At 39.6% G+C, this 20,246-nt stretch overlaps 2 protein-coding genes across 4 annotated transcripts in view; one reads left to right on the top strand and one right to left on the bottom strand.

The window, feature by feature from the left end:
- The window catches only part of ptprq (protein tyrosine phosphatase receptor type Q), a 47,511-nt gene extending 40,690 nt beyond the window's left edge, over positions 1 to 6,821 (top strand). The window contains exons 52-59 of the mRNA XM_014337042.2: positions 1,102 to 1,192; positions 1,342 to 1,418; positions 1,513 to 1,647; positions 1,799 to 1,924; positions 3,372 to 3,517; positions 3,753 to 3,888; positions 5,705 to 5,828; positions 5,910 to 6,821. Coding sequence (XP_014192528.1) covers positions 1,102 to 1,192; positions 1,342 to 1,418; positions 1,513 to 1,647; positions 1,799 to 1,924; positions 3,372 to 3,517; positions 3,753 to 3,888; positions 5,705 to 5,828; positions 5,910 to 5,947 — 873 coding nt within the window. The 3' untranslated portion in view covers positions 5,948 to 6,821. The remainder of the gene's footprint in view (positions 1 to 1,101; positions 1,193 to 1,341; positions 1,419 to 1,512; positions 1,648 to 1,798; positions 1,925 to 3,371; positions 3,518 to 3,752; positions 3,889 to 5,704; positions 5,829 to 5,909) is intronic.
- A 1,110-nt stretch (positions 6,822 to 7,931) lies between these two features.
- The window catches only part of iqsec3b (IQ motif and Sec7 domain ArfGEF 3b), a 34,377-nt gene continuing 22,062 nt past the window's right edge, over positions 7,932 to 20,246 (bottom strand). Inside the window, exons 8-16 of one of the 3 annotated variants that reach the window (XR_006054933.1) lie at positions 17,768 to 17,934; positions 15,618 to 15,757; positions 15,315 to 15,446; positions 15,107 to 15,206; positions 14,346 to 14,504; positions 14,156 to 14,248; positions 13,194 to 13,237; positions 11,713 to 12,229; positions 7,932 to 11,544 (exon numbers count right to left, since the gene is read on the bottom strand). Coding sequence is in view for 2 of the 3 variants with exons in the window: in XM_014337043.2 (XP_014192529.1) it covers positions 11,810 to 12,229; positions 13,194 to 13,237; positions 14,156 to 14,248; positions 14,346 to 14,504; positions 15,107 to 15,206; positions 15,315 to 15,446; positions 15,618 to 15,757; positions 17,768 to 17,934 (1,255 nt within the window). In the remaining variant the exon portion in view is untranslated. Of the gene's footprint in view, positions 12,230 to 13,193; positions 13,238 to 14,155; positions 14,249 to 14,345; positions 14,505 to 15,106; positions 15,207 to 15,314; positions 15,447 to 15,617; positions 15,758 to 17,767; positions 17,935 to 20,246 lie in introns of all 3 variants that reach the window. The other 2 variants (XM_014337043.2, XM_005933073.3) reach the window with 2 other exon arrangements.

Genomic DNA, 20,246 nt, shown 5'->3' with positions numbered 1-20,246 from the left:
CCCACTGTATATACATTCATATGCCATTAAATGTAGATTATTAACAGATTATTAAAAATTAATATAGAGAACATTTTATAAAGTTACCCCAATTTTGCCTTCAATTAAGTTGTCCTTATTAATTACAAGTCTTTTTGCATTTTTTTATACATCTGTGCTTCTTCATGCAAATATGTCATTCTGTAATTAGATCCAGATTTCACCTATTAGTTGATCAACACCAGCTAGATGGTAAATGCCTAGGTTCTTCAGAAATGCTGCTGATACTTTAAATACTTTAAAAATACTGTTTTTTTTTAATAATAGTTGGTCAATAATTCTGTTTACATCTTCACGTGAATACATAAAATGAGTATGTATGTGATATCTCTGGGTTACTGGGTTACAGGATTTGATGTATTTGTCGAGAAATACAAAGGCAAAGCAACAAAATAACAAACTCAGGTTTTTATTCTAAGTTTGATCTCTCAGAGAATCATAATATTCAACCACTAGAACAATTTTTCTCTCTTTAGGAATGCAAATAAATAACTGTAATTTGTCACTCTAATCAAACTTGCTTTATTTTTATTCAGCTTTTCAATGATAATAACAATAATTATATTTTAGCATTAAAATATAATTTTTTTAAAAGAACTTGGGGGTACTGGTTGTTTTAACCATACAGAAACATACAAAATGATTTCGATAGTAGATTTGTAAAGCAGTGTTAATACAGTAGATGAAAATCTTAAGATATACATGGAAAATGAATGAATACAATGATAAATAAATACAGAAGAAAATGAAAAACTAGTGGTTTATATTACATTTAATACATTAGATAATTCACTAATGTTTGACCTTAGATGTTTCAGTAATGCATAATTTTAAAACTAAACCTGTTCTACCATTTACATACATACTAGATAATATTTTCTGAAGTCAAAAGGATTGTGAGTTTTATTTTTGAGTTTGCCAGCAGGAAATGGGTGAGTAGTCACCTGTTTTTACTTTTATCTTTCACTCACTCGTGGCCCTTGATTTTACTTTGGCAAAAATTGTAGCCTTGACCTTTGTGTGTTTCTGTGAATACTGATGTGTTATATTTTGTCCATCCAGGAACTCCCAAAGCTGCTGCAGGACCTGGCCACTACAGACGCTGACCTGCCGTGGAACAAGTCCAAAAATCGTTTCCCAAACATCAAACCTTGTATGTTGCCAGGCTGAAATTAGTTTTTCAAGGCCGTTGCGCCTACAACGTACCAGAATTCTTCCTATCTCGCATTGCTGTTTGCTTCACTGTGGTCGCATTTCATATATTTAAATTCAGCTGTATTATTATCCCTGTACTGTTTTTAGATAATAACAACCGAGTGAAACTGCTGTCTGAACCTGGCACTGCAGGCTCAGACTACATCAATGCCAGCTTTGTCTCAGTGAGTACCAGTTAGTCACGATTCTGTCAGATAGACATCCACATACATAAGGGTAGATGTAAGCCTCCCCATCTCCTTTTTTCTGTGTCTGTAGGGTTATTTGTGTCCCAATGAGTTCATAGCCACCCAGGGCCCTCTGCCGGGCACTGTGGCTGATTTTTGGAGGATGATCTGGGAAACGGGAACCCGCACTATCGCCATGCTCACTCAATGTTATGAGAAAGGCAGAGTGCGTATGAGAGATTTGTCACTGTTAGAAAAAAAACATCACCGCTATTAGCATTCAGAGTACAAGCCAGTATTTGGGCTTCATTCCCTGGATGCTTATGTCTGCTCTAAAGAGCTGATGTATGTGTGTGTGGGTGTGGGTGACATTTCAGATTCGATGTCACAAGTACTGGCCTGAAGACAACAAGCCGATGTCAGTGTTTAGTGACATTCTCATCTCAAAGGTGTCAGAGGAAGTCTTTCCTGACTGGACTATCAGAACTCTGAAAGTAGAAAAGGTATGGCGCTAATAACCTCCGTCAAGTGAGCATTCACCGGCTACCACGCACACATGCACACTTACAGTGCACACATGACTTGAAATATATGTGTGCATGCAATAGTAATATTAGTTCATGTCAATGATACAGTATTGTTTGGTCTATTTGTGCAAACAATAGACCAAACAATGGGAAAGTGGAGATACTTAAAAAATTGCATGTTTTTACAAGTCACCTGCAATGCTCAGGTTCTGCTCTACTATATCAGTGTTATTTTAATTCTTTGATAAGTGGTTGCTAGGCAACATGGTGCCATTTTATTATTATTATTTTATGAGGATAAATTGGCTTTTTTTGTTTAGTTTAGTTCTTTTATTTTTTACAATTAAAAAAGAAAAAGCAACTTCTCTTTTCTTCAAAAATAACTAATAAGATTTAAAAGAATAAAAAAAAACAAAAAACCATCTGCTAATATGCCCCCACTTCTCCAGCTCCTCTAATGAATGAACCTTTGAAAAGGTTTGCTTTAAAAAACCTTTTCAAAGAATATAGTTTGGTTTATTAAAACAGGCTGAACAATTTACACTTCTGGCAAACTAAAGTACAGGTTTACTGGATTATTGATGAGCGAATAACATGGAAAAACTTGATGAAGAACAAAAAGGCATTAAACTGAATTAAGTATGGATGAAACAGCATCATCCACTGACTGCAAAGACAACATTTTTGCTTTATTAAGGGGTGCAGGTGGAAAAAGTGATTCAGTGATGTGCATAAGGTAGCCATCAGAAGACACTGTTGAATGTAAAGTAATGTTGGGACTCTACCCTTTTCAAGCTAAACTGGTATTTATGTCGAGCTCTTCCAGTTTTATAGGAATTTGGGAGCAGTAAATAATTTTTCCTACAGCCAATAAGGAGAGCTCTAAGTTCAGACTTGTCTTTTGAGACTCTTGGTGTCAAAAGCACTGGTTTCTTAGTAGAACCTGTAATATGAATTTTAAAAGTAATGGTGGCACTGCCCAATTTTGGGGTGATAAATTATCACAATTATCAGAATTTTATGTTATATAAAAAAATATTAAAAAAAAAAATCTTGTAAACTCTATGTAATAAAGCTGAATGATAGGGGAGGCTTTACATCTTTTTAGAACTACATGTGTTTCATAGGAAACCAGAGTGTAGGCCTACTAACCATCTTGTTTTGGTAGTAAGACGTGCAGGCATATTGAGGATGCTCACACAACCGTTTAGTTTGGAATTACATTTCTGATTACATTAAGAAAGTTTTGTTTTGACGTTTCTCCATCAGTAGTTTGATGGCTTGAGAGAGCCTACATCCTTTTAATTAAATTTGTTTATTGTTAGAAAAATAATAAATGTTATCTCTGTTATCACTGAAAAAAATCTGCCATAAAAACAGAGTTTATACTTGACTTCCTGTTATGTGTGTTCCTGTCCTGCAGCATGGGCACTACATTTTGGTCCGCCACTTCAATTATACATCGTGGCCTGAGCACGGCGTTCCAGAGTCTTGCAGTACACTCATTAAGTTTGTCAAAGCTGTCCGAATGCACAGGCAGGACAATAGCACTATTGTTGTCCACTGCAGGTACGCTATCAGCTTCGTGTAAGGGAGACTAACATTGCATGAACTATAGCAAAATATTTAATTTTTGGTCATTAAAATTGAGTCTCATATCAACAGATTATCAATAAATGCTTCACTGTCAGTAATTTCGTATCCTCTTTTGTATTACACCTACAAATAAGACCTAAATCCTTTTGTGTGGTATAACAGTGCAGCTGAAAGTATAATGGCGTTTGCTCTCTTGTATTTTCTTTAGCGCTGGCGTAGGAAGAACAGGTGTGTTTATTGCTTTGGATCATCTTATTCAGCATGTCAGAGATCATGACTTTGTCGATATTTATGGGCTGGTGGCTGAACTGCGCAGCGAGAGGATGTGTATGGTACAGAATCTGGTAAGTTTACCATAAGTGCAGCAGTATGTTATCCTTTTGCATGTGAGCTTCATGGTAAATAGAATAAATATGATTTTTTTATTTATTTATCCTAAGTTCTTCCAATAAACTTAAGAATCATCAAAGACTGACAAATGGAAATGTAGCTGCCCTACTTTTTACTTTGTACCCTGCTGTGATCTCATCCCCATCAGAAGATATTCGGAAAATTTTAGTATTGACAAAGGGAATGATCTGGCGGTGGATTAAAAGCAAGCGCTGAGCAGGATTCCCTCTTTTGAAACAGCTTGAACCTTTCCTATATTTACCCTAGTGTTTACTTGTGGACTGCTGATTTGTCTGTCAGTGCCTGTATAGACTCTCTGCCTGCTGTGGTTACTGTGCTTCTTCTGTGTAATTGTTTTCATGTTGCTAGACTTTCTCCACGTCTTTGTGAACATTATCTGGCTGTGGGATTTGAGCCTGTAGTGTCTGCAGCTACGAGAGCTGTGCTTGCTGAAGGCATGATTCTTTGAGAGTTCAGTTTTCAGTGTGCCAGGCTAGCTATTAGTACAATGCCTGAGGACATCATTCATATTGATTATTTTACAAACTCATAAATGTCCTTGCTGAGACTCTGAAGCAGAGTGCCTTTTTCAGATGGCTTTAAAAAGACACTTTAAAAGTTTTCTACAGTCATTGATTTGAGCTACTTATGTGTTTATGGCATCAAAGGGTTGATGTTGTTGTAAAAGTCAATCAGATTTTGCAAACGTAGTTCCAGTTTCCTATTGAAATAAAAAGACCATGAATGACAATTATTATTAATTACACAAGCCACAAGTACTCAAACCACACATAGGACTAAACAATACACTTGAAATGTCAAAGACTGGGCCTGTACTGGCTAATAGGCTCTATCATTCTGGTGCCTTTAGTTCAGTATTCATGAATTACACAACCGCTGTTAGTTCAAACTATAGAGATAAGGACAGTATTATTTGGAAATATAGTTGGGAAGTATTTCAAGTCCTGTTAAACAGAATAAGGAGTTTTTAACACATTTCCAAACATCCTAGTTTGACTATTGCTAATAGACAGCTGTGTTTTGTGCTGGATAACAGCTTACAGTCATTTACAATCATGTTCCCTGAGCAATCCCAGCCAGCTTTGCTTTGACTAATCTCTCAAATTTCAGTTCACCCCAAAGATTTTTGATGGGATTCAATTTCAGGCCAGTTCACTTTGATCTTCTGGACGTAGTTTTTCACCATGTTTTTGGTTGTCATCTTAGAAGACAGAGCGACAACCCAGAACCAGTTTTTCTGCACTGCTGAGTGCTTGAAGTTTTCTTTCAAAATCCTTTATTTGAAAGTAACGAAACTAAATAAAACGTCCAAAGCAAAAACCACCAAGAGGTGTTGTCATCACAGCCATTAAGATACCAGAGTATTTTTGCACATCTCAAATCATCCATCTATTCATTCATTATTTTAACCACTTAATCGCCACGTAAAGCAGCAAGAAATTTTGAGGAGGGTTGGCCGGACAGGTCACCAGTTCATTATATGGCTTCTCACAGAGATGCAAAGCCTTTCACGCGCAGCCAATTTACATGTCTCTGGCTTTAAATCACCTCTGTTAAGTTTTAGTTCTGAAAAATAAATCAAGTGGTACAATCTTCGTACCACAGCAATTCAAACTTAATCTGCTTTTCCCACTCTTTTGTTAGGACTATATCATTGTTCATATCAACATCTGTTCTTTGTGTGATTAATGCAAAAGAACATATGGTCTGAATAAGCAGAAATATGTCTATGCATATGTGTGCTGTCAGGCCCAGTACATCTTCCTGCACCAAAGTACGCTGGAACTTCTAAACAACAAAGGCAACAGCCAGTCGATATGGTTCGTTAGCTACTCTGCTCTGGAGAAGATGGACTCGCTGGATGCCATGGAAGGTAAATATATGAGGTCATACTTAAAAAAACAAACAAACATGCAGCTCAGTGCTCACCTCACAAGGTTTTATTGCTCTTCAGGTGATGTTGAACTGGAATGGGAGGAGACCACTATGTAAAAAAACTGACGAAGGAACATCTGTGAGATTTCTTTGGGGGGTTTTGTGCGTCACTGTCACATGACCTGTGGGCAGATCCTGGAGATGGAGAGGTCCATCCCCACAAACCAAAGTAAGAGCAACAGGAGATGAATATCTGCACTCAACGATCTGTCTGAAGAACTCCACTCAGTCCACTTCAAAATCTATTCCCAGCACAGTCCTCTTTATATTGAACCTTTTGAACACTTGTTTCCAAAGACACTGCGAGGGAAAAAAGTGAAGAGCAGGGACAAAGAAGTTCAGAAAGGACAGGAATAAATGAGAAATTGTGAGCTGATCGTGAGAGCTCTATCACAAGTGTAAGCCTACAGGTATTTGCACAAATCGATTTCACTGTCTTATTATTATTATGTATTATGTTCATATCATCTGTGTTTTTTTAAGGTAATGTTTTTCAGCCAAAGTGGTGTTGGGGCTTTTCAGTCTCTTTATAACTGTGTTGAGATGTTCGTTATCTTTTCTCAAGAGTGATTTGCAAAATAAAAGAAACAATCAAGACTTTCTCCACTTGACTGTTTCATCAAATGTCTGCACTTTGACGTTGCAGTAGGGAGTTACAAATTAGTGAGTCTTGCTGTTTCAACAAGGGAAGTCTGCAGTAGCTTAATAGCTAACATAACCGTTAAATCCAAGGCTGTGGTTATATACTCACTAGGCACTTTGTTGGATGCATCATTTCAGCTGCATATTAGCACACACATCAGAAACATTTAAGCATTCGGCTTGAGACGACCTGCGGAGGTTCAAACTGAACATCAGAACGGGGAAGAGGGATGGTTTAAATGACTTTGAATGTAGCATAATTGTTGGTGCCAGACGGGCCTGTCTGATAAAAACTGCTGATCTGCTTGAATTTTTCTGCACAGCCCATCTCTGTGGGTTTGCAGAGGATGGTCTGAAAAAGAAGAAATATCCACTGAGCAGCAGTTCTTTGGGAGAAAAGGCCTTGCTGTTACCAGGCGTTCAGGAGAATAACTCAAATAGCCACTCTTAACAATCAAAGTGTGCAGTGGAGCATCTGTGAATGCACCACATGTCAAATCTTGATGTCAAGCCTTGAGGCTACAGCAGCAGAATCTGAGGGCACATGCTCACAAAGACTGGGCAATAGAAGACTGGAAAATACTTTGTTTAATGAGTGTCCGCTTCTCCTGCTGTAGAGTTCAAATTTAGCAAAAACAACTTGAAAACATTGGTCCATCCTGTCTTGTATTAACAGCTCAAGTTGGTGTCTCGTAATGGTATGAGGGATATTTTCTTGGCACACTTTCAGCCTCTTAGTATCAGCTGAGCACCATGTGTATGTGTGTGTCACAAAGCTCATATCATCTCAAACTGCTTTCTTGACAATGACAATGAGTTCACTCTACTCAGATGGCCTCCACAGTCATCAGATTTCAATCCTGTAGAGCTCATTTGGGGTTTGGTGATTCTCATCATGGATCTTCAACTGACAAATCTGCAGCGACTATGCAATGATATCATGTCAATATGAACCATGATGTCTGAGGAATGCAAAAGGACGCTTTTAAGAGATTACTATTGGCCAAATGATAGCATTATTTCTGTAAATGGTCCCCATCTGTAGATATGTGTCTTTTATTACTACAGCACAATTTAGAGCAGATTTTATGGACAGGTTTGTGCATATGGATCAGGTACCTGCACAAGTCATTGGACCCATCTTTGAGAACCACTACAGCAGACGCATATGACATTCAGACACCTCAGATTCAGTGTTACTTTGGGGGCAGGGGGCTTGGTGGAAGGACCTCTAATGAATGAGTTCAGACCAGGTGTGCTGGAATGACAGCGAAACACCGGTCAGACTGATTTCCCATAAGCTCCTTCATTCCGCCATCCTCCCTGCACACCTGCTGCAAATTAATTCATTAGAAAGGCATAGAGTGCTTCATACACAGACACCGTGGAGACGCAAGACTGAGAGTAAAAACTACTTTATTCTTTCATTCTCTTCAAACAGAAAAATTAGAAATTCTTTTAGTAAACATGTTGATCTTTAAGAAATCTCCTTTATAGAAATATTGTGACGGTGCAGAGATTAATGACAGTGCTCCACAGTGAGGATGCAGATTGGTGCATCTCCATGACAACCACGGAGAAGGCAAGGGGTAAGGGTAGAAAAGAGAAGGGGGGAGAGGGAGTAGAGCAAGAGAGAGAAAGGAGAAAATGACATCAACAAAGCAAACATGCCCTGACAATAATAACGAAAACGTAGACTCAAACTCCTCCTGTGTACTGTAAATGAAAAGAACAAAGCGAACAAAAAAAGCAAACAAAAAAAATATGTCATGCGGTATAGTACAAGTCAGAGTTTACAGTAAACAAAGTGGGGTTACTGACTTGAGAAATCAAGCAGTTTCAAAGGTAAGTCTAAGCTTAAATTTGTTGTTGCTTTGGCAGCCGTGTGCATGTTTGCGTGTTTGTGTGATCACATGTGCAGCTGTTTGTTATGCTAGTGTGTGCATGTGTGTGTGTGTGTGTGTGTGTGGCGTGACTTGTGGTGTACTGTACGTATTCACCAATACAGCATAGCCCTTTGCATACCTTTACAAATGACACGCAGCCATCTCTTGATAATCCTGTAGTAACATGACATGGTAATTTAATGGCAAGTGTAGATCTGTAATAATGTCACGTATTCTATAAAAGCTGCCTGTTTTCTGTCTCTTATCACATATAGGACTCCCCCCGATATTAAATGTGAATAATAGTAACTATAATAACTATAATATTCTTTTTTTCTTTTAAACTAGATTTTCTCTGTACAAATACATACGTAGATACACACACTGGGCAAAGCAATCACTTTTTTCAGAATAAATCTATATTATCTATTTACAATATATCCAGTATATTCTGTGGTGCAAAAAGGTACAAGACGTGTTTGGTATGTCTCAGTCGGATGATTCGTGATGTGCTGTACAAACTGGCTCGAAACCATCAAGACAGACGACACGTGAGGAAATCAGTTATTATTCCACGGACATCTTCAGTTTTCCCCCTGATTTAACATTCAGTACACATGTGCATGTCTGCTTATATAATATTTTCATTGCGTAAGGAGAATATAAATAGGTGAGAGGGGAGATGTGGTCTAGTGAGGTGATTTGGGTCAACCCTGTGTAGAGCATTTTACTTCATTTTAATATAGTTTTGGAGGTATAGCTGTAGGAAATCAAGCCTTCTCTTGAGTATGATGGTAGCAGATGGCACTTTGTCTTGTGATGCTCAAAGCACCAAAAATACACATCAGAAAATTAGTAGCAATGTGATTTCTAGAAATCAAAATCCAATTTATCAAAAAATAAATAAATAAAGTAAATAAAAAATTCACTTCGGATCGATTCAAATCTTGTTGTGAGCAGTTTTAATGTGTCCACCCTTTAATGGACTGGCTGCCTGTGCGGTGTGCCCTGCCTCTCACCCTTGATCCTGAATATAATAATGGATGGATGCCTACAACTCAAACTCCAGGAAAGTTCGGACAATGTGGAAAATGTCAATAAAAACACAATGCAGTGATTTGAAAATCTCATAAGCACATTAAAAAACGTGTAAACAAATGTTTATTCTGAGATATTTTATTATTCTAGGAACAATATTACGCTTATTTATAATTTGATGGCAGAAACCCATCTCAAAAAAGTTAGGATGGGATCAACAAAAGGGGAGGAACAGCGTGCAAATATAATACTAAATAAAGGTTAATTGGTCAGTAACATGGCTGGCATCTTAGTGAGGCGGAGTTTCTAAGAAGCAAAGATGGCAGAGGTTCACCGACCTGCAAAAAACAACATCTACAAATTGTGGAACACTTTCAGAATATTGTTCCTTAATGTAAAATTGTAAAGATTATCAATATCTCATCATTAACAGCACAATGGGCCTTCACACAGCACTGCTTTGAAAACAGGCATGATTCTATCATACAGTAAATATCACTGCATGGGTTCACAAATACTTCCAGAAATCACTCTCTGTGAACACAAATTGCCATCCACAAATGCAGGTTAAACAACCATAATGTGAAGATGATCTAGAAAATGTGTAGTCTTCTCTGGATCATTTAAAATGGACTAAGGCACAGTGACGCTGCATCCTCTGGTTTAAAGAGGATAGGACACCACCACGTCTATCAACAAGACAGTGCTACAGCAGGTGCACTAAACTGCAGAAATATTACAACAACACGGCTTTGCTGACACAGAGGTAAACACGGCCATGTCACAACATTTTTTTTAGATGGATTGCTGCCATCAAATTCCTTATCTTTACATTATCGGGGGGGCGGTTCCCTCAATTTGAACATTTAGTATGTTTTCTATGTTATATTGTAGATAATCATATGGGATTGTGTGATCTGCAAACTGTTGCATTATGTTTTTATTAATTTTTTGGGGGGGATTGAGTTGTACATCCAACCAAAAAAGTGTTCAGGTACAAAACATTACAGCTCAGCACCGGGACCTCTTATTTACATCCTATCATGGTTATGCCTCTTGTCATACATGCTCCCTTCTGCCATTTTTTCCACTTTTAGCAGTGCAAGGCAAGTGCTATCTACAGTAACTCCATTACATTCAAAAGAAGGCAGGCATGTCCACAACTGAGCAACTCAAACCAGAAGAAAAAAAATCTAGATGTAAAAACAGCACTATAAAGCATAAGGAAAACATGTATATTTGATTTTTGGATAATGTTTTCTTTTTAGGTTTCCCTAAATCCAAAGGTAACATCCCTATGCACAAGGCAACCTGTTTGGAGTAAATAGACAGGAGGAGAAAGGCTTCTTTTAGCCTTGGTTAGGATAAATTACCAGCCTGGCTCCCTGTTGCCCATGGGTAAGCAGGCTGAACAAACAGTACAGAAGCACTCTCCCCTCAGTACAACTCAGAGGTGCAGATAAAGTGTTACATGTTGCAATGCAGCAGACTCTTTCCTGAGCTGTGTGAGAGCACAACTTCAGAATCACAGCATACAGATACTGTGAGGATATCTGCTATCTGTTCAATTTTAGAAAATCATGCAACAGTGAAGCACCGAATCATGATTGTCATCAGGATATTAATTTAGGATAGTTTAGTTAGTAGCAGCATCCTTGCTTACTACACTAACTCGTAGGTGGTAGAGACGGTACGGCAATTTATCTTCTTTGCCTTTTTTCACACACACTGATTATGAGTTCCCTAGAAAATGGAGAAACAAATAAGCTGGTGCTCTTGTTTCTTCACATTATGCAGAGATGAAGGAAAATGATTATGGTATAAAGTAGTTAGATTAGCTGCAAAACGATCCCTCACTGAGTGTGGTAATACTGAAAACAGGGAGATGCCATGAACATCAATATCCTCAAAGAAAACAGAACCTTCCCCTTTTTTTTAAGATATGTCATGTCTTTTCAGGGTGCTTTTTTCTGACACTCCAAGCTCACGTACACTTGTTGGATAGGCGACATTTAAAAATGCTAAGTCACCATACACCCAACAGCGTGAAATCCAGACAGACAACAACAGCTGCTACCAGGTGACAGGCTGAAGAGAAAAGAAAGAAGAAAAGTCTTTCAGAAATACCATCAAAGCTACTCCATGTTTAAAAAGCACACAGCCAAGTTAAGACTATAAATAAATTCTGAGGAATGCATTTAAGTCACACAATATAATCTTTACTTTACTTTTTTTTTTGCACTTCTTTTGTCTTACTATTCAAAGTAAGCTGACTTGTGCTCCAGCATGTGTTTGTTGAGTGTGAGTGTGCGGATCTTGTCTGGCGCAGGGAGTTTGTTACGCAGCTGATGACCTAAACGATGCTGCGGGAGCCGCTGGAGTTGCGCCTGCGGGTAAGAGGCATGGTGTGGTGAAGGGGCATGGGTGAGTCGGGTGGACAGAATTGGTGGGGATGGTTGTAAGGTGGAGGAGGTGGCGGCAAAGGGGGTTGAGGCCCATCTCCCTCTCTGACACGCGCAGGTGTTGACAGGGCCGACTGGATGAGCTGATGGGTGGCCGGGCCTTGGCTGAGGAATGCCTCCATCCGTCCTCGCCCGCTCTGGTCCATGACAATCACCTTGACAATCTGCTGGCACTGGATGAGTGTTTCTGGGCGGAGATCTCCGGCCTGGACTGGGCTGAGCAGGGCAGGTGGCGCAGCCAGAGCCAGTGGCGTTGACTCAATGCTGGGCTGGCTCAGCTGATAGGTCTGCAGCCTGTTGTGAATTGACACCTAGTTTAGGAACAGTCAGAGAACGCATGAGGAGTTACCAGCCTGAACGCAGCCTCTACGCAGCCCTCTGGTGTGTTACGCACATGGGCATGCAGGCATGCAGGTAGGTAGTATGTAGAGCGAGCGCATGCAAAACACACACTCTCATTTTCTCTTGATCATCTCTTCGATGATTTAAACTTGAGTTCACATATTTACACGCACCAGCCTAGGAAGAGAAGAGGGTTGCTGGGTAAGACGAGATTTTCTTAAGGAATTATGGTGGGAACCCTTTGGATTTTATGAGTGTCGGAGTGCGACACAGGGAGTGGTCATTGAGTGGCAGACTGATAGGCTGAAAGATAAGGGAGTGCCAGACGAGGAAAGAGGTGACACCGAGGGCGTGGTGTCTCCCTAACACAGTGACTTACAAATCTAAGGGACTGATTGAAAGGGAGGAGAAGGGGGCTGGGAGTACGGGCAAAGGAATAAAACAGAGAAAACATCTTCTTTCACTTCGCCTACTTACAGGAAGGGCTGGTTGTACAGACATGCACACCACACAACAGACCTTTAACAGTATCAAGCTTATCTGGCTTTGTAGATGTATTCTTGGAGCCAGCCAGGCTTATGGTGGCTTGCAGTGGCTTATACAGTAAGGCTGGCAAGCAGCAATTGATGAGAGAAGGAATGCTATATAGCGAGTAGAGTGGCTGCTCATCTACTCATGAGGCACAGTGAGAGACAGTTTGTAGCACCACTACACCAGAGTCCTCTCAGCATCCTTTGTATCTATGGCTGCATAGTCAGGATGTGCCTCAGGTGGAGCTCTCTTAAAGCAAAGCATAAAGCACACTTTCTTGTCAGGATGAGGCACAGCCCTTGTCCAACCACACACACGCACACACACATATAAAAACCACACCCACAGAGCTGCAGACGCAGATACTTACCTGAGGGAGACAAGAGTAGCTTTGGCACTCACCTCTACTGTGTTGTTGTTGCCGGTTTTATCGTACGCATCCTGGCCTGTGGGGGAAAACAGGCAGATTTCAGCTTCACATACAGAATTTCGAAAATGTCAGAAACAGACTCTCATACAGGCAACTGTCATTCAGTTAAAAAATGGTTCTTGAATATTTTTTTTAAAATACATTTTGCACAGAATCAACTGAACATGTCATGTTTTCATATTTTAATACTACAGTTTTCTCATAACTGGTAATATCCAAATACACCGTATCAGCACAAACGTCTGAGGCATTTGTGCTCAATCACAGCAGTGGACATGTTATGATGTGGGCTTGTTTTGCAGCCACAGGACCTGGGACCTTGCCGTCACTGAGTAAAGCATGAACTTCTCTGTATACCAAAGTTTCTAGAGTTGCTATGAGGCCATCTCTCCAACAGCCAAAACTGGGACATGCAAAAGAAAGCACGTCAGCAAATCTACAACACATTGGCTAACCCAGTCAAATTCCAGACTGCAGATAACACATAACTTCAACATATTTCTGTAAAATGTAGTTCTTCAAGATAATGAATCATGGGGTGTACTAAGTTTTTCATATGACTGCAGATCATCTGAAAATTTTTTCCACAACTGTAATTGGCACTCTAGCCTCATCATTAACATATGACATTGGTATCCATCCTCTCTCTGAAAAAGGACCGTGTATCATGATTATTTATTGAATTAGAGACTGTATCAGATCTGAAAGTCTCTAACACCTGTGTACAATGTAAAAATGTCAATTGGACAATCTTTTTGAAGCTATTTCTCTGTCTTTCCTTAATATTTCAAAAGTGACAGTGATGGCTTTCTCACCAGCTTTTTCATGTACCTTTTCTCCAAGAACTTGTTCTATTTCCTATATTCCCCTGAGCAATGTTTGCATTATTATGAGTAATATATTCTCTGTTATGCTGCACAAGCAAAACCAGCACCTGAGGGAGAGCCGTGTCCTGTATGTGCATCCATTTGCCCGCCGTTAGTGTGTAAGCTATGTGGCTGGATGCCTTGTTGCCTCTCCAGTTCCCCTACAGCATGAGAAAGGGAAAGTTCAGTGAGCCGTACATAGGTTGATCAGTATTTGTTTACATAGATTTTGCAGATTTTGAGGATTTTCCTCCTTACACTGGATGTGAATCTGTTCCATCTCGTTGACCTCTGCGATTGACTCTCTGAGCTCTTCCGCAAACTTCCTGAGCTCTTCTCCACTTGGAGAGCAGAAACTCACCAGCTGCTTCTTCTCTGAAGTAAACGGGCTCATCATGGTGACACCATGGGCATAGACTGATGAGAAACCCCAACAAAGAGAAACAGAAGTGCTTTTACCATAACTGTGACTGGAAAAACGAATGGATAATCCAATAATCAATACCTAATACAGATAATCTCAGCCTTTCTTTCTTCCTTCCAGTAACCCATAAGCTCTCTCAGTTCACACACCTTTTCTATTATCTTTCCAGATGGATTTAGTGAATTATTTGTGTTTATAGATTCTCAGAGCTTCACCAAGTTACCTTACTCGATGATGCACCCGAGGACTCAAATGTTGATAGGAGATTGACAGCACACATAAGAGATTGACAGTAAGATGCTCTTGTAGAACATAGACAACATCTTGATGAATGTACAAGCAAAATGCTCTTTCTTTAAAAACTTAAAAAGACTAAATCTTAAAAAGAATAAAAATATATCCTTCAGGATATCTGCTGTAACACTGACAACAGCGTGTTAACACTGGTATACTGGTGAGTGCTTGGCAGTTCCTTAAAGTATGGATCCTGACACTGACATTGACAGACAACAGTGCTGTGGATGGCTCAGCATTTTCCAGCACAGGGTGAGACTGCACTGGCAATAAATTGCTGCAGTGTAAAATGGCAGCTTACATTCATTGCTGAAGAGGTGAAACTGCATTCCTAGGAGACCCATAGCTTTACAGAAGGTGTATGAAGCAGAGCTTTTCTTCTTGGGACATAGCTTCAGGATCTAGAGACATACAACACGGAAATATGGTTGGTTGCATTTGGGCACATACTACATGTTCTGAAATGGTTTCTAGTGCTTTTTAATGGTTTTTAAATGTTAAAATCTTACCAACAGTAGGTCATTGAAAAGGAAGACCTCTCTCTGGAGCTGAGACAGTTTCTGTTTGTGAGGTTTGTTGGCATCAGGCACCTCAAACAGACGACAGCAGCACACTAGACGTCTGTGGGGCACGGCGAGAATCTGGACAAGGTTAAAGAGATGAAGATGACAGCTAGCACAGAGCAGAGGATGGGCGGCAGCAAAATAATCCGTGATATAAGATAAAGAAGATTGTACAAAAAAAGGGCAGACAGCTCTCTCAAAAGACAAAAGGAAATGCAGGACTTGCACAAAAACGCGGCTATTACTCACAGTTTTTAGGCCCAGGATTGACTGCTCCACACGGCTCACATAGGTGACATGGTCTTCATTTGAGCGGAGCTCTCTCTGCTGGATCCTTTCATAAATACCTGCAACCATCTCTCTGGGGATGTCCGCTCCATCATCCACACCTGAAAGAAATGAAGGGTTCATGCAATGCACGAGTAGCCACCATACACATTTTAACAGATAGGTTTAACCCCTCCCCCCACAACCACCGCCAGCAAAACAGATTCAGACACAACATCGAATCTGACTAAATTATAACCTGTCTTTTCTTATAACCTGTCTTTATTATAAACTGTCTTTACTTGTTGGTTGGATTATGTGATGGCCAAAGATGAATATATAACCCTTTCATGCATTGTGGCCACTACAGTGGACAGCTATTCAAAGGCTGTTTTCTTGTATTTGTATCAATGTTTATGGTATGCTTGCACATAAACCACTACATTGGACACTGATGTGTCATTCCATACCCTGCCACCCACTGGTCACCCAGTGGGCTGACTAAGTGGATGTGTAAAAAAAACTCTTTGAAAATTACATGTTTAAAAAATGAAGTTCAAAAATCTTTTTTCATGCCTAAAATACTTAAGAAAAAACCCTCACTGAGGTTGTCATAACTCATGTATGAAAGGGTTAATTTGGTTGGGCGTTCTCTACCCCCTTATTTTGCACACTTACATCATATGTAAAATATCTCACCACCGTTGCAACAGTTATTGACTGTTGCATGCACTGTGCATGCAGCTGTGCACATTTGTACATTCAAGGCCATAGTTTAAAACAATATATACACAGTCCTTGTTTATTCCTGCAAAACTGAACATTGTCCTTGGTCAATGTGACAAAATAAATTACATTAGAAAGGTGACATCACCTTTGATATCCAGATTGAAGAGGAGATATCCACAAATGGTACGAGAGGAGATAACACAGGAATAGTATCAAGAGCACAGAGAAAGTCAGAGAATGGGGGGAAAAAATCCATTTTTTGATTTTTGGGTTGATTTCAGACAGTGAAGTCAATACTTGAAATCAGATACCAGATAACAGTTCTTTAGGCTGGAAATTAAATAAGCATCTCAAAAGTTTTGATTACTCACAGACTTGACTGTGACTCATTCTAATGTGCAAATTAATGGAAGTATTAGAGGGAAAAACACACAGAGGAAGTTAATGGGTGTCTTGAGATTGAGTGTAAACTTAACAATCTGAATTTCAAACTGTGTGACTGTATCACTTTTACCCAACATTTTAATGCCAAATTAGTTTTATTCCTTTGTAGGATCTGAAGCTGTGAAATCAGAAAATGTGCCGTTATCGCAGTGTGTGTGTGCTGACATTGTATCCTGGCAGTTGTTCCGCTATCACTGTGGAGCAGCACACTCAGCTGTAGAAGATAATATGAAGGAAAAATATGTAATGACTGAGAAATAGATTTTTCTGTTAACTAAAGGCACAAATAACAGTGAAATCCTTTTTCCTTAGGCCATTGTTGCCGTTAATATATGAATCTGCTGAACCTTTGGATGGAGACAACATTCAGAGCAATGGGAAGCTCAGCCGCGGCGATGAGTTGCTTCTGGAAAACCAAGCTCAAATCATTAAATCTCACGCTAAGTGAGCCTCAATTAAATGGGCCGCCGCCACGGCCTCTGGGGCAGCGCTCCGAGTCAAGGATATCAGGAATCTCTTCCCGCACTGATGATGGTTTCCTTGATGGTACCGAGCATAGGCAGCCAACCACAGCCTCTTTGAGTAATTTACTTCAGTTCAAGAAGCTGTCACTCACGGGCCTGATAGTGAGGTTGAAGTGAGGTCGATAAGAGAGTGCCTGCTGTAAAATTTTGACTTCCCCTGCCATCTGCTCTCTTTTTCATCTTCACCGTCATTCTTTCCACCACACCAATCCACTGTGAGTGATCTACAGTAGAGGGGCACGTATGTATAAACAAGTTTACTATTTATAACCAGTGCTCGTGCCCTTCTGATAAAACCACTTGCTATAAATGTTGAAACATGTCTGCAGCTCATTATGCCAGCTCTGCCCACAGGGACAGTTAGCTCTCGCATGGCACGCAGAGTAAAACCTGTAGAAAAATACTCTCTGCCTCGCAGTTTGAGCACATTCTTACCTCTTAGGTTGCGTATGAAGTCATCAAGGCCCATTTTTCGCTGGGGTTTGATGTTGGGCGAGTACATGTCAGTGTTGAGGAGGACGACAGCAAAGGCCAGAATAAATATGGTGTCTGGATTGTGAAACTGCTGCACCACGTCAGGATTACACATACAGTACCTCTGACTGTGGAGGACAAAAAGGAGTTATATTTTTATATTTTTTTCAGTGGAGGTCACACACTTCTCTGTTATGTATTTGAAAGCAGAGAACATTAAGCATTGCTGACGCAACAATACTGAAATCCTGTTTATTAGTCAGACAGAATCCTGAGGAGTATTATTTCTTTTGACGGGATAGATTGAGGTGAATTTTTTTCTAACAGAATGGCATTGCTACGTGTTTGCAAGACACCACAATTTTGTTGTCATAACAAAAACATCACAAAAATGTAATGCCAGATTTTAATACTTGTGTTCATTGCAGTGTGTTAAAAATGTCCTAGCAGCACAGAAATACATGGAAAAACTAAATGAAAAAACAAGATGATAATGATGATGACGTGAAATCACACTCAGATGCCAGTTTATTACATACACATGGATAATATTCATGCAGCATGACGTCAAAGTCCTGTTATGGCTATTTTTAACTTGCATTCATGCAATGTAATACGATGCATGGATTTTTGATTTGGTGAGCCTATCGTGCACTCGTCAAGTGTAAAATTAACAAACAACATAAGAAATATATGCTCTGCATTTATATATTTGTGTATGTGGATTTCTTACAAATACGGTGCTGTGCAAAAGTCTTGAACCACCCCTCATTTCTTCTTTTGGTGCAAAGAAAATGGGAAATATGTGTAGGTGAAATGGGTAAGCATGAATGCAAAAACAGCACATGATTCAAAAACAGGGTTTCTGACAAGCTTGAAGGTCAATATTTAGAATAATCGCCTTTATTCTTCAAAATTGCCGCACTCTCTTTGGCAAGCTTTCTTGTAATTTCTTTAAGTAGTCTTCAAGATTAGTGCTTCATGCTTCTTGAAGGATATTCAAAGCTCTTCTTTAGATTTTGTCTGCCTCTTGTTTTGTTCTCTGTCAAGATGATCCCACACTGCTTTAGTAATGTTGAGAACCACACTCTGGGCAGGCTGTTAATTCATGACTGGTAGAGTTACATGTTGTGTTTTTCTACCCAGGTATGTTTTTATTGCATTGAAATTGGAAACACTGCCAGGCTGAAAAGCAGACGTTGTATATCAGATGCTTTCCAGACGGTATTTTATGGTGGATGAATATCTAATTGTACTTTTCTATGTTTATAATTTCATCAAGTTTTAGAAGATCCTAAACAAACCATGACAGAGCCTCCACCATGTTTTACAGATGGCTGTAGACGCTCGCAGCTGTATCTCTCTCCTGACCTCTGTACAATTAACAATAATTTGAACCAAATGTCAAATTTGGATTCATCACTCTACAAGGCTTGCAGCCACTGATTTTCAGTCCAGTTCTTGGGTAATTTGCCACACCTCAAACTTTTCTTCCTGTTTTCCTTCCTTAAGAATGGCTTCTTGACAGCCATCCTTCCACTGAGACCATTTCTGATGATGCTCAGCAGTCAGGTTCACTGCTCAGGGCTTGTGTCAGTTCTTTTCTGAATTTTTCCTATGTCCTGGAAAAACAACCTTCAGATAGTGTTCAGTTGCTGTAGACTGATCAATTGGTTCTTTGATAGGTTACCTGTGATGTGAAGACAGAAAACCGATTCATCCCTTGAGTTTTGTGCTTGAGGTGCATTTTTATGGCTTAATGGCTGAAAATGAAAGTGGTCATTTACAAGGACTGAACTGAAAATGAGTGAAAAAGCAGTACTCATATTCAAAGAAAAACTTTGAAAGACCTTCTAAAAACCTGGGGAACTATTTACTAGCTCGAGACCACTTTAAAAAAAATTAAAAAGCGGTTGGGTTCCCTGGCAGCAAAATATGAAGAAGGAAAAGGCGGCTTGAGACTTTGGCACAGTTATTTACACACACACACACACACACACACACACACACACACACACACACACACACACACACACACACACACACACACACACACATACAACTGATTGGTGAGTTCATGCTATATAAAAAAAATCAGGACATCTTTAAGAGAGATTCTTACACACTGATCTAGTTGTAAAGACAGTAGATTCCTGCTGTAATTTGAAGGTAGATAATTCTCTTTCTAATCTCACTAATTAATTTTAGCTCAAATGTGAAAGCCGTCACTCCACCATATATGAAAGACAGGACAGCAGAGACATTTGACAGTGCAATACAGCTAAGAAAATTCTCCCCATTTTGTTTAGGAACCAGAGATGCTGCATTTGGACTTGCTTTGACCCATTGGTGCCCACAGCCTTCACAAACTCTCACTTCCACCCCTCCTTCTTCCACAGCTCTTTCCCTCTCTTTCTTACTGTCACTTACACTTACACAG

This window comes from Haplochromis burtoni, unplaced genomic scaffold, assembly GCF_018398535.1.
Source record: "Haplochromis burtoni strain Fernald_Lab_line unplaced genomic scaffold, NCSU_Asbu1 Contig_164, whole genome shotgun sequence".
NCBI lineage: Eukaryota > Metazoa > Chordata > Actinopteri > Cichliformes > Cichlidae > Haplochromis > Haplochromis burtoni.
Note: the sequence above shows the minus strand (reverse complement) of the source record. Positions and strands in the feature narration are given on the sequence as shown.